This window comes from Phalacrocorax aristotelis, chromosome 7 (assembly GCF_949628215.1).
Source record: "Phalacrocorax aristotelis chromosome 7, bGulAri2.1, whole genome shotgun sequence".
In the NCBI taxonomy this organism is placed as follows: Eukaryota; Metazoa; Chordata; class Aves; order Suliformes; family Phalacrocoracidae; genus Phalacrocorax; species Phalacrocorax aristotelis.
In genome coordinates, this window is record NC_134282.1 from 8719230 (window position 1) to 8731561 (window position 12332).

Here is a 12332-nt window from a genome sequence, read left to right on the forward strand (position 1 = left end):
TGCAAGTTTTTTACAGTCTCGTAGAGGTAGGAGAGAAGCAACCTGTGTTCTTCATATGCATACTAAGTTAGAGGGAAGATGTAGAGAACACACAATTGCATTTTATTTAAAAAAACAACAACGATGACTTAACATCATTAAAAGTATGTGTTCACCCACCATTAATTTTGTATTTGGTTGCAGAGGCCATGGTGGAGTGAACAGGAACAAAAGAGCTATTTGGAGGATTTGCCATCAGAATTGAGGACTCATACAACTGAGTGCGTATTCTATGGAGCAATTTCTTTTTTTTTTTTTTTTAAACTGTGTAATTTATAAATCCTTTCTGTATTGCAAAAGGACAAAAGCCCTAACAAGAATGGTACAAACATGCCTCCTCGTTATCTCTGGGCAAACAGTCTTTCTTTTCTCCCAGCTGCTGGCTAAGGGTGCTTGACCTTACACTTTGCTGTTCTGAGAGTTGGTTCGTTTGATGTTACTTTGGCCATTATTAGAAAATGTCAGTGCTGGGACACTCCCGGTGTGGGTTTGCTCCTAGGCTCTCCCAGGGAAGGAGGACACAGCAAGTATCAGTTCCATGAAGATCCTTAGGGTCTGTCTGTAGGGTAGGCTTTAGTTACAGTTGATTTGTTGGGCATCTGGAATTTATTTATCAAAGAAAATTTAAGGGGAAAAGTATACAGACGTTCTTAATGTGCAAGGAAAGCATGCTCAGCTTGCGTGAAGAATGTTGCTGGAATGATTTAGAAATCATTTCTCTGCTATGGCTGCCAATCTTTGGAGGTGTTCAGGTAGGTCCTGGGCACTGGTTCCACCTGGGCAGTTATGCTTTCTATGGGCTAGCTGAAGTTCTGCAATTTGGTGAGAAGCGATGGGTGTGAAAGGATGCATTTTCTCCAGTGTCTTACTCTTTCCTGAATTTTCTTCTGGCTAATGTTCCTCCAAAGACACTGAAAGGGTCTGGCCTTCTCACCAACTTCTGAGAAGAGGCCCCATAAGTAATATTAACTTCTGCAATTTCCTTGTTACTCTTAAGCAAGTTATTAATTAACTGAATGTAACCACTGGCTGTTGATAAATCCTTTTAACTAATTCAAATTCCATATCAGGCTCAGAGCATTTTCACTCAAGCTGCTGCTGAAGTTAAGCTTTGTGAAGAATTAGTTCTGATCTGTTTTTGAGTGCTGGAGATGGGGAAAATGGAGAGAAGATATTTGTTTGCTTGATTCCACATGACAACTCCAGGGTAACTGAATAGACTGTACGGTTGGTTTGACAAGGCTGTGCACTGAGCCAGCAGCCTTGCATACCAGAGTCAGGGGGATGGAAGGGGGACTGACAACTGTAATGGATTTTATCAGAATTTCTCTAAAGAGCGACAATTTGCCTTCAATTATTAATGTTTTTCAGAGGTTTCTCTTCTGAGAGGTATGAATAACTAACTTAAATATGCATTCATGTAACATTTTCAGTAATGAATAAAATACTGCATGGGAAGAAGTTGAGTAGCAGATCCAAATATTAAATAATAGAAGAGGTTTTTGAGAGTGTAGGAAATGTAGTCTTTAATAATGTGACTGTTACTGGTTTTTCTGTGAATGCAGGAACTGTGGTTATTATATGTATGGATGTATTACAATGATGCTTGTGAAAAACGTTGTAAGTTAGGTTGAAGTGCCACAAAAAGAGAAAGCAGTGCCTGTGTATTGTGGTGTGTGACAGCATGTACATTAATCTTGCAGAGCTCTTGACTCATCCTGGGGCTCAAATGTTTCACTTTCTTCCCCATGCTCTGGAGGCACTTTGTGCCCAGTGCTGTAGAAGTATTGCCTTACCTTAGGGAAACTTTGAAAATGCAGGCTGGGGAAGCTGTTGGCCCTATTAAAATGTCTGCTGAAGAGAAACTGGAATGGACTGCCAGGTACCTGGGAGGAACCTTGGGATGTTCAATGATTGTTCAGCGACTGCTGTTTCAGGAGACTTTGAGGGACAGTAACTCCGAATTTATTGCTCTAGTCCAGTTTTCACTCCCAGTATGGCATTCTTAGAGACCCTATCCTGTAGTCCCTCATGCCCTGTTCCATTTAGTCTTTCACTCTCTTTAGACAGAAATACTTATTTATACATTTTATAAAATTTCATAACAAGTTATTTTTCCTTAACATCACTAGAGTCTTGAAAATTTGTCACAGATATGAAAGCTCATTAAGCAACACTTGAAAATGACCAGCTTTTGACAGCATCACCATGACAATGAGTGTATTGGTATTTGTTATATGAAGCAATTTATTCCGTATTAGCAGTGTGTTGTTTATTTTAGCATAATATTTTAATATCATGAAGATACTTAGAAATAGAATTCTTACAAACCTGTCTTACTGAATTTAAAATATATTAAGTCTTATGAAGTGTTATATATAGCATTGGTGTGTTCTGGAACAGCAGTCAAATATGAACCTTTGTGACTCCTTACACAGTGAAAATTGTAGAAAACTGTCTCAACAGCACATAGGTTATCAAGCAGATACATATACACACATGTAAATTTGCTCAAGTTATAAATTCTTTTTTGCAAAAGTAGCACTTTAGCAAGTTTCTAAGTACATTCTTATCACTCTGCATCAGTTGGGCTCTGCATGGATTGTGCAGCCAGAATTGTCTCGGAGATCTGTGAAATCTGATTCACTTAAAGCAGCATCTGACCTGTAAAACCTACTGATTAAGGCAGTTTATTGCAGGGGAGAATATTTACATGATGGTTTACACATCTAGGAAGAACACTGAACTTATTTCAAACTGAAGGTAGTGATATAGCCCTGCAGTTCTGGTAGGAGAGACGGATCTTAAAAGAATCTCTATAATTCCTCTGATTATTTTGCAGTTGCCTCCAATAAGAATACTGCTTCCTTGTGTATAGGAACTGGATGTTGAGAGCAAGTCAGTTCACGGCTCCCAGGGCTGCAGCAAGGTGTTTCATTAGCAAAAAACATTTTTAACCCTACCCTAATTAGTAGACTTCATAATTTATTGTTTCATCATCTGGTCTAGCTCAGCATCCATGGGATTTCTAGATGACATGAAGTGTGGAAACCTGTCATGACAGAAAAAAACCAGAGAGGCTTGTAGGAAACAATGGTTGTCTTGTGGGAAGAGTTTAAATATATGCAGCTGATCCCATGGGAACTGCTGTAGTCTATTCACCCTGTGTGAAAATGATGCTCTTTCAATATAATCTTTAATCCTTTTCTTTCACTGAAAAATGTGAGAACTTTATTTAGAAGTTTTGAAAGACTGCTCGATTTTGGTGAGTAAATGCTTTTCAAACATAAAAATAAATCAAATTATTAGTATAACGCAGAGGGGGAAAGCTCTCTGAAATATCTTGCAATATTCTGTCCATATATTCCATATGTGAATGTTCTTGGGAAAGTTTCAGGCTGAAAATAACCAGGAAATGTATCCAGGCTTTTGTTTTTTCCAGGATGGGGGCATGTGGGTAAGGAAGTATCCAGCAGTCTTGGAGATATTACAAACTTCTGTAACTGTTTGAGACATACTTCTTGTAATTCCACAAAACAGATTTTCCCTGTGAGATGGTGGAGAAGGATTTCAAGAGAAGGGAATCCTATCATATGCCCAGAATAAAAGTTTGCTTTGGAGATTATTCTAATCTTCCTCCCATTCATGGAAAAGAAAAATAAAACTAAATATGCAGTTGTTGAAAACATTTGTCCCCACCCGCAGAGAGAATGGAAATCTAAACCTCGCTTTGTTCAGTCCATGCATGTGTGAATAACATCACAAACTCCCACAGAGTTTAGTAGCGCTGCCGTCCTGTTTGTTTTTTATGGGACCAGGTCCTAAATATTAAACCCTGTTTGGCAAAATACACAGTGGTATTCCTGGAGGTATCATGCAGCATATATTTTATAGTCTGCATGCAGAGTGCTGAAAAGGCAAAGAGTTACTAATACTATTTTGCTTTTACTTTCCTATAGCGTCTTTCATCTCAGGCATCCAAAGCACTTCATACAATCCAGTGTATTAAGCGTGGCAACATGTCTGTGAGGTAAGGAAATTGATTTTTTTTCTTTTCCTTTCTGTAGGTAGTCAAAGCATTGGTCTCTGATTTGCCCAAGATCACCATGGTAAAGCAAGACCTGTGGCTTCCCAGTCCTTTAACACAAGTCTCTCCACTTAAGGAGAATTCTCAGATCACCTTCCTCTGCTATGTAATTTTCTTGACTTTTAAATCTAAGTTACTTTTTTGAACCAGGTGCTCAGTTTATAAAATTTAGATTTCTTTCTTTAATATTTCTTTAAATATTAAGATGCCAGGGAGTTTTGGCATCTGTGGTTGCTTGGTCCCTCAGTACAGAACAAGAAGCACCAGCTGGAAGTGCTCCAGCTGGGAGCTGTGCTGCAGCATTTGAGGAGAACTGTGCAGGGTGCCCAGGGCAAGCTGAGCATTACAGAGGCGAATGGGTCTTGGGAAGTACTGAATGAATCGAGTAACGTGACCAGGTCCCACTTGGGAGCCCTGGCTGCATGCTGGGTTTGGAATATCATCTGTCCTTGGCGTGGCTTCAGCAAGGCGATGGTTTGTACTTGCAGCCGCAACTGGCTGGTGGCTTTGAGAGCCTGCAGAGACTACCCCTGATGGTGGTGAGTTATGGATTTTGCTTCAAGGGTGCGTTAGGTCAGGACTTAGTACTGTGTGCACTTAACCTCCTTCTGAAGTGCAATATTATGTAAGTTCATGTACAAGGTTGGTTCAACAGTATAGTAAGGTTTTAATTGTCTCTTGCTTTGCAGTGAACCAACTAGAAGACACTGGGAGGTTCACTTAACATGAACTCTACGTGGCCTGTGTTTCCTAAAATTCCTTAAATATATTGAGGGGGAAGTTTCTCGATTTATGTGCTTAGCATGGAACTAGATTAACAATATCATTGCACAGTTCTTTGAAGGTCGTGCTTTAGTTTTCAGTGGGATAGCACCATCTGGTAAAATCAAGCAACCATACTTTAATTTCAAGTCTTTTGAAAGTTAAGGAATTTTTTTCTGATTTCTTGTAGAATTTCCTTCACTGTAAATGTAAAAATGGTTTGAGGTTGGTTTTTTTTTTTTTGGTCCTTCTAATGTCATTCTGCAGAATCTGAGTTCCTGATAAAACTGTAAGACAGGCTTTTAGCTCAAAGTTCAATTGGCTTTTGGATGCCTTTAGGTCCAACTGCCCTTTTACATGGAATTTTTATTGTTAATCTTCTATTATTGGGGGAATTATTTTGCAAACAGACCAATTCAGTTGCTTCAAGCTCTGAAACCTGTCAGGCTAGCTTTTATTCTGATTGCTTCTGATAAGGAGCTTTGGTAAGAAAGCTGTGCCTCCAGCAAGTTGAGAGACTCACCTTGGAGTGGAACAGCTTCAAGGTCCCAGGGAATGTATGGCTCTTTCAGCTTGTCATGAAAAGGGAAACTGGATGTTAAAAATCAGAATCAAAACTTTGAATTAGATGTGGGACTGCACCGCGAACGAGTGGAAATGGCCTATGTTATAAGCTGAGTATTTTTTGCCTGCATAATGATGACTTGAAGTTCATTAAATGAGTTGGAGTCACTGCTTTGTTTCAACGTTTTGACCATAGGTAGGTATGGTTCCCTGTTGTGAACCCCCACAGACACTGTGCTGATGGGGAGAACCACAGGATATACAAACTTTGGCAAGACCGTTTGCCTCTTTTCCATTGTTTGTGTACATGGGACACAAATATAAGTCTGATCTGTCTCAGGCACTGATCTGACAGACACAGTAATCTCTGCCCTTTCTGAATAAGGTACGGATAGGTGATGTGGAGTCAAGGTGATAAGGCATCTCAGGAGCCATATTCTGATGCAATTTTATCATCCGATAAATGACTGGCCCTTTTTAATGAAAAAAAATTGTAAAAAGATGACATTTTAGAAGATACATGTATTATGTTTTTCATTTTCCTCAGTGCCAGCTACCTATAAGTAGGAAAAAAATCTTGTAGTGAGCAGGAGATGCTTAAGGGACAATTATCTCCTTTTAAGACCTACGCAAGAAAAGTATTTTCAGCTCTGTTATGTAATGTAAGTGTTAAGAAGATTTGCTATAATTCCATTTCAAAGAGCTTATAGTAAGTAAATGTTTTTCTGTATTGTCGTTAGGGTTGTCTGTAAAACTTCCATGAAAAGTGTCTGTTCATCAGGTAGAGAAGAGGGCCTTCCCGAGAAACTCTTCTTCTGCAGAAGCACATCGAGTAGAATGTAATTTGCAGAAGGCCGAGAAGGGACTGCTGTGTTTCAGGGCAGCTGATCAAAGGGAGGGTTCAAATGGATCTCCGTTGCTAGAGCATTTTTCTAAAATATGTGCGCAGATTTTGCTGTGCTGCTTATGAGAGTAATGTTAAAAGCCAAAGCAAACTTCAGGCCCTCTTTTGTATTCATGTAAAGTGTTACAGAATGATAGCTTTTATTCCTTTGGACAGAAAATCTCTTCTGTAGCAAGTTTGTTCACTTGTTCTTTTCCTTTCAAACAGTGTGAGCTTACTGAGGGTTTTTTTTTTAACCTTCTTCCCCGGGAAGGATAGCTTTCCACTAACACAGAGAGTCCTGTTTTCTCTATTAAAAACAACTGCTCTCAAGTGGAGCAGGCTTTGTATTTTGTCCTAGAAACAGAGTTTCATTCAGAGATAAGGCCTTTCTGTGTTTAGGTTCCTTTAGTCACCTGATGGAGCCATTGGTAACTTTTAGGCTGCTTTAGTCTGCATTCCTGAAATGCCTTACTCCTGGCACTGCAATTAACAGCTTCAGGTTCACTGCTTGCCACCCGATTCCCCAGCTTTCCACTTGCTGTGCCCTCGGATGCTGCCTGGGGTAGCAGGAGAGCAAAGCAAATGGACAGGCTTTGTTTCCAAGAACACAAGCTTTGCACCTGTAACCATCATTGAGGATGTTGTTGTGGAATAATGAACAGGTAAAACAAAAATCAGTTTGTGTCTGTGGCTTTTTGAACTTTTAGTTTTGAATTTGAGAATTGCTGAGTATGACTATGACGGGCCCAATCCCCTCTGTATTTCCACCATCCCCTTTAGTTCCATGTCTGATGATTTCTGCCATAGCAATTGTCAGGAGGATCTAGCCTGTTGTGCTTCATGGTTTGCAACCTTATTAGCTCTTTTCTGCTTCTGTCTTGTTGCAAATAATTAGACAAAAAGTCCTGTGTAATGATATCGATAGATTTGGGAAAATTAAAAAAACCCTTACAGTCGGGTTTATGGCAGATCAAGTGCAAGGTGCTGTCTATGCTATTAAAATAGATATTGTTTCACTGAGTTATTTCCAGAAGGTTCTCAGTGTTTTGCATTGGTTTTGCCCCTTATTTGACATTTTTAGGTTTTTTCCCTGAAAAATAGCAAAGAACAGAGAAACAGGGATTAAGGAAACTCTGTATCTCAAATAAGTGATCTAGTTTGTCACAGTGTAGTACTTTGTTCATCAACTCAAGAGAAGAACCTAGAGGAATTGGCTGTGATTCCACACGGTCCATCTGGAAGTCATCCTTGGTAGATCTCTTCCTAGCCTCAAAAATCAGTAAATATTCTGTATTAGATTAATAAGTGAAGACAGAGGGAAAGTTTTTGTTTGTGACATAATGTTTTTATTTTAATAATTGTTCTTATGTTAAGCTATGCCTGTGTTAAATACACATCTGCACAGAGCTACCTGCAGGCCGCCAAGTGCTCCAGCAGGCAGGAGTTCTCTGCCTGCCCGTTTGGCACATGCCATCGGGGTGACTGTGGCTGTACGCTGCTACAGCAGGTTCATGTAATACAAGGCTGCATGGAAAATGTGGTAATGTTTGAGTCCTTAATTTGTCCCACTTACCCAGCCTTTTCACTACTCTGTCTAGATTACAAATAGCCTATTTTTCATAAGATTCCCTTTTCTCCTATATTTTTACTTCAACTAATATATGTCCAATCTCAGACATTTCTCTGTCCTCTGTATTCCTCTTTGCTCTGCTACAGGGAAATTTTACTCATTGGAATCACAGACTAGGTCATTTAAGCGATGTGCACAAACAAAGGCAGACTGATCCAGTTCTAATAACTGCTTTTCCAATGCATAACATTTGAAGTTAACTCAAACTCTTGAACTAATGGGTGTCATATTTAGTGTGTGCCTACCTTAATGTCATAATTTTGTCAGCTGGATAGTCATGTATCTGTTGTATTCCTGCAAAGACAGCCACTAGTGGCTAAGCTGAAACTTTATTTAGATTGTTGTGTACCTAAATATAAAGGACATACACATTTATACAAATGTATATATGTGTATGTCCTTTACATTTAGGTATATTTACTTCAGTTCAGAAAGACGAAACAGCATCTAACAACAGCCTACTTTGTAGTTTCTCTGAATGATACTGTGTTTATCTCCACGTGCTTCATCGTGGAGAAAATACTGATGATGCGGAAGATGTAGGTGTTGAAGGAGTGAGAATGATCACCTGTGTACTGAAAGATAGCCAACACAGATGCAGTTACAGCTAAAGGGAGCTTGAGGTGACCATCGAGCAGAGTTTGTGTGGGGTGAGGTCGTTGAACTGTGCAGCATCTTCCCCGGACACAGAGGCATTCCGATTTGTAACCTCTCCTTTCATGTGCATCTGAGCTCACGCAGGGCCATGGTGCTATGTGTCTTTGCATCACCTTTGGCTGGCAGAAGCTCAGTGTACTTCTAGCCAGCATGGCTGCTGTGAGTGGTGGTGAATGCCCTCTGTGTGGTTCACCCCATTCGCTGCAGGGTCTCAAGCAGCAGGCTCTTCACAGAATCCCAGAATGGCAGGGGTTGGAAGGGACCTCTGGAGATCATCTTGTCCAACCCCCTGCGTGAGCAGGCACACCCAGAGCAGGGGGCACAGGACCGCATCCAGGCGGGGTTTGAATGTCTCCAGGGAAGGGACCCCACAGCCTCCCTGGGCAGCCTGTGACACTGCTCTGGCACCCGCACAGGGAAGGGGTTTTTTCCCATATTGAGGTGGAACTCCCTGTGTTCCAACCTGTGCCCATTGCTCCTTGGTCTGTCGTTGGGCACTATTGAAAAGAGCCTAGTCCCATCATCCTGACACCCACCCTTTAGATATTTATAGGTATTTATTAGATCCTCCCTCAGCCTTTTCTTCTCCAGGCTGAATAAACCCGGGTCTCTCAGCCTTTCCTCATAAGGGAGATGCTCCAGCCCCCTGACCATCTTGGTAGCTCTCAGCTGGGCTTGCTCAAGCAGTTCCATGTCCTTCTTAAACTGGGGTGCCAACACTGGAGACAGTACTCCAAATGTGGTCTCACCAGGGCAGAGCAGAGGGGGAGGATAACCTCTCTTGACCTGCTGGCCACACTCCTTTTAATGCACCCCAGGATACCGTTGGCCTTCTTGGCCACAAGGGCACGTTGCTGGCTCATGGTCAGCTTGTTGTCCACCAGCACTCCCATGTCCTTCTCAACAGAGCTGCTTTCCAGTGGTTCAGCCCCCAGCCTGTATTGGTGCATGGGGTTGTTCCCACCCAGGTGCAGGACCTTGCACTTGCTCTTGTTGAATTTCATCAGGTTCCCCTCAGCCCAGCTCTCGAGCCTGTCTCACTGGATGGCAGCACAGCCTTCTGGTCTTCCACCGCCCCACTTCCCTTGCAGCTCTGCCTGAAGTGCCAGCAGCCCATGGAGGGCCCCGCGCTTAAAGGTGCTCTTTGGGGCTGAGAAATTGTGTCTTGCTGGGTTTCTTTGTCATCATAAATAGTTTTGGTGGGAAAGGATGGAAGAAGTGCAGTACAACTGGGAGTGGAGGGAGGAGGGACTGCCCTTGTTCTGTTCCTACTGGTAGGGCTATCATGGAGACCCTTGGAAGACTCAAGGACAGACATTTTCTGCCTTCATGGATTTTTACGTGTCTTGGCGAGTACAAACCCTCCAAGGAGGGTGTCCAAGCCCTGTGGGATGTTCTGGCCTTGAAGGACCCTGTGCTGTTGGTCCCTTTCTCGTATGCACTGAGGTTGGCCAAGAAGACCCTCACTTCAAAGATGCATGAGCAGAGGGGACCCATCAGCATGAGGCAAGTCCTGGCAATCTTAGAATAAATAATAGCATTTCTGAAATGTAGAAAAAAACAAACTTCTCCTATGATAAAGGCAAATGTCTTGTCTGTGGATGCTTTAAACACCAAAAGTTTTGGAGCACAAGTGCAGGACTCTCCTCTTTCATGAGTGTGTGTGGTGCCGAGCCCAGCCCCGCTTGGCTTGGCTTCTGTTAAATTCCCCAGACAAGGAGAAGCGCATAGTTTCAGCTCAGCCAAGTGTTTGTTTTACATGAGTTGAAAAGACTGCAGGGATCATTTTGGCAACAAAACTGACTGCTTTTCTAAACAAAAATCATTATCTTCTTAATCTTGCTAATAGTGTATTTCTGGAGGCAAGACACAACAACCCAGAAAACAAACCCAAGTGGCTTCACCCGCCTCCTCTAGCTCTGCTCTGCTACTACCACAGAAAGGCAGTTTGTAATCCTTATCAGTTAGTCCAGTCACCATCCTGCTCAGGTGATATGCATTGAAATGGAAAAAAAACCACACCTTGGTTTTATTTATTAAAAGTTATGTATTATTTAGCTAATTTTAAGCTATTTAGTGTTTGAGGGCAAAAGGTCGTTCAACATGCAGTTCGTGGTACCTGCTTAAGGATGTCCCTGGATCAGGGGATCCTGAATCTGCTTGCGTACACCATTTAAAAAATCTTTGCTAAACTGGAGTATGACAGTCAATGCATTTGCTAATTCCCCTCTTTCCCTCCCCCCTCCTCCCCCCCTCCCCCCCCCCCCACCCCCACCCCCCCGCTTTTAGACTGGGGCCAAGGAAGTCTTGAAATATGCCCAGGATTTATTCTTCATATTAAGTTGATTGCCAGTCCACAGGATTGTTTCCATTCTGTCCTCATCTGAGTCGTTCATGCACGCGGTGCGTGCAGAGGTCCGGCTGAGTGGCAGCAAACACAGCCATGCATCATCTGTTTGGGCTGGTTTTGGCACAAAAGGACCTTTCACGTGCAGGGGATCTGTTCTCCTTAGAGGATGCTGAAATCGAAGGAGGCCTCTCAGAAGCTCTTGAACAAATAAGAATAATTAGTTCATCTGCGGTAAGTGAAACACAACCTTTAATAATTTTTTATGAGATTAAATGTATAAGTAAAATATTAAAGACAGGGACATACACAGTTTAAGTTTATAAAAAATCCTCAAGAATTCTGAGCAAAGTGTAAGATTTAAAAATGTGGTAAACAAATCCAGTTCCCACTTGCTAGATTTCTTTTAAAGATATTTCAGGTTCATCTTTATAATAATTTTAGTTAAATAGTTATTTAAGGCTTATTGAAGATTAACAGGAGGTTACAGGTACATGGTATATATTCTGTCTGCAGCAGAAAGTGTTCTGAATGATGGTAGATTCACGGATTTTGGTAAACTCTTTAAAAAAAAAAGTTCATTATCCTTCCTGCTTCCCATCTGCTGAAGGGAAGGGAAAATCTTTTTTTGAGCCTTAGGATATTGAATTAGCAACACCTACATGTTCTCACAACTGCACTTTTCTGACACTTCATATAGCACATCATTATAGAAATCAGTTTTGGCAATGTGCAAACCCCTGACTCTCAGAGCATGGATAGTGGTGTTGCTGGTTGCAACAAGAACCGACTCATCCATCAGGACAGCCACTGTACGCTGGCTCTTCTCTTTGGTCGCTTCTTTGACAGCAATTACATCTGCACAGTTTCTCAGAACATTAATGAAGTTATTATGGCCATTGCCTCTGCTGTTTGTGATGTACTTCGACTCACCTAGCTGCAGGTTATCAGGAATCTTACACAAATTCCCCCGAATACACTTTTGGCGAGGAAAGGCCTGAATTTGCTACAAAATGTTTTCACAAACACACCGGTCTGCATTAAGTAGCTAAAGCATCCTGCAGAGCTGTCCCCCACCTCCGAGCTGCTGAGCGGGGATTCCCACCAGAGGGCTCTGGAGATCGGGGAGCTGCTCCAGCGCTGCCCCTGCCTGCAGTCTGAGCAGTCCGGATTTGACATATGTTTTTCCCCAAATGTGAGGAGTTTCACAGCAGTGCAGACAGGACCGCTCTGCCCTCCGTGTCCCCGTGCAGCCAGCGACTGCGACTCTTGCCAGGGGTTCGCTCTTGTGCCGTCCCAGCCAGCAGCTGTTAATTTGTTCACCCCCTTATCAATAGGTAATCCTATACAAACGAAAAAG

The 12332-nt window shown here is 42.0% G+C and overlaps 1 protein-coding gene across 3 annotated transcripts in view; it reads left to right on the plus strand.

Moving 5' to 3' along the window:
* Window positions 1–1121: 1121 nt before the first annotated feature.
* The window catches only part of VEPH1 (ventricular zone expressed PH domain containing 1), a 98805-nt gene continuing 87594 nt past the window's right edge, over window positions 1122–12332 (plus strand). For all 3 annotated transcript variants that reach the window (XR_012661490.1, XM_075098603.1, XM_075098604.1), the window contains exons 1-3: window positions 1122–1428; window positions 3999–4069; window positions 10915–11206. Coding sequence is in view for 2 of the 3 variants with exons in the window: in XM_075098603.1 (XP_074954704.1) it covers window positions 11069–11206 (138 nt within the window). In the remaining variant the exon portion in view is untranslated. The remainder of the gene's footprint in view (window positions 1429–3998; window positions 4070–10914; window positions 11207–12332) is intronic.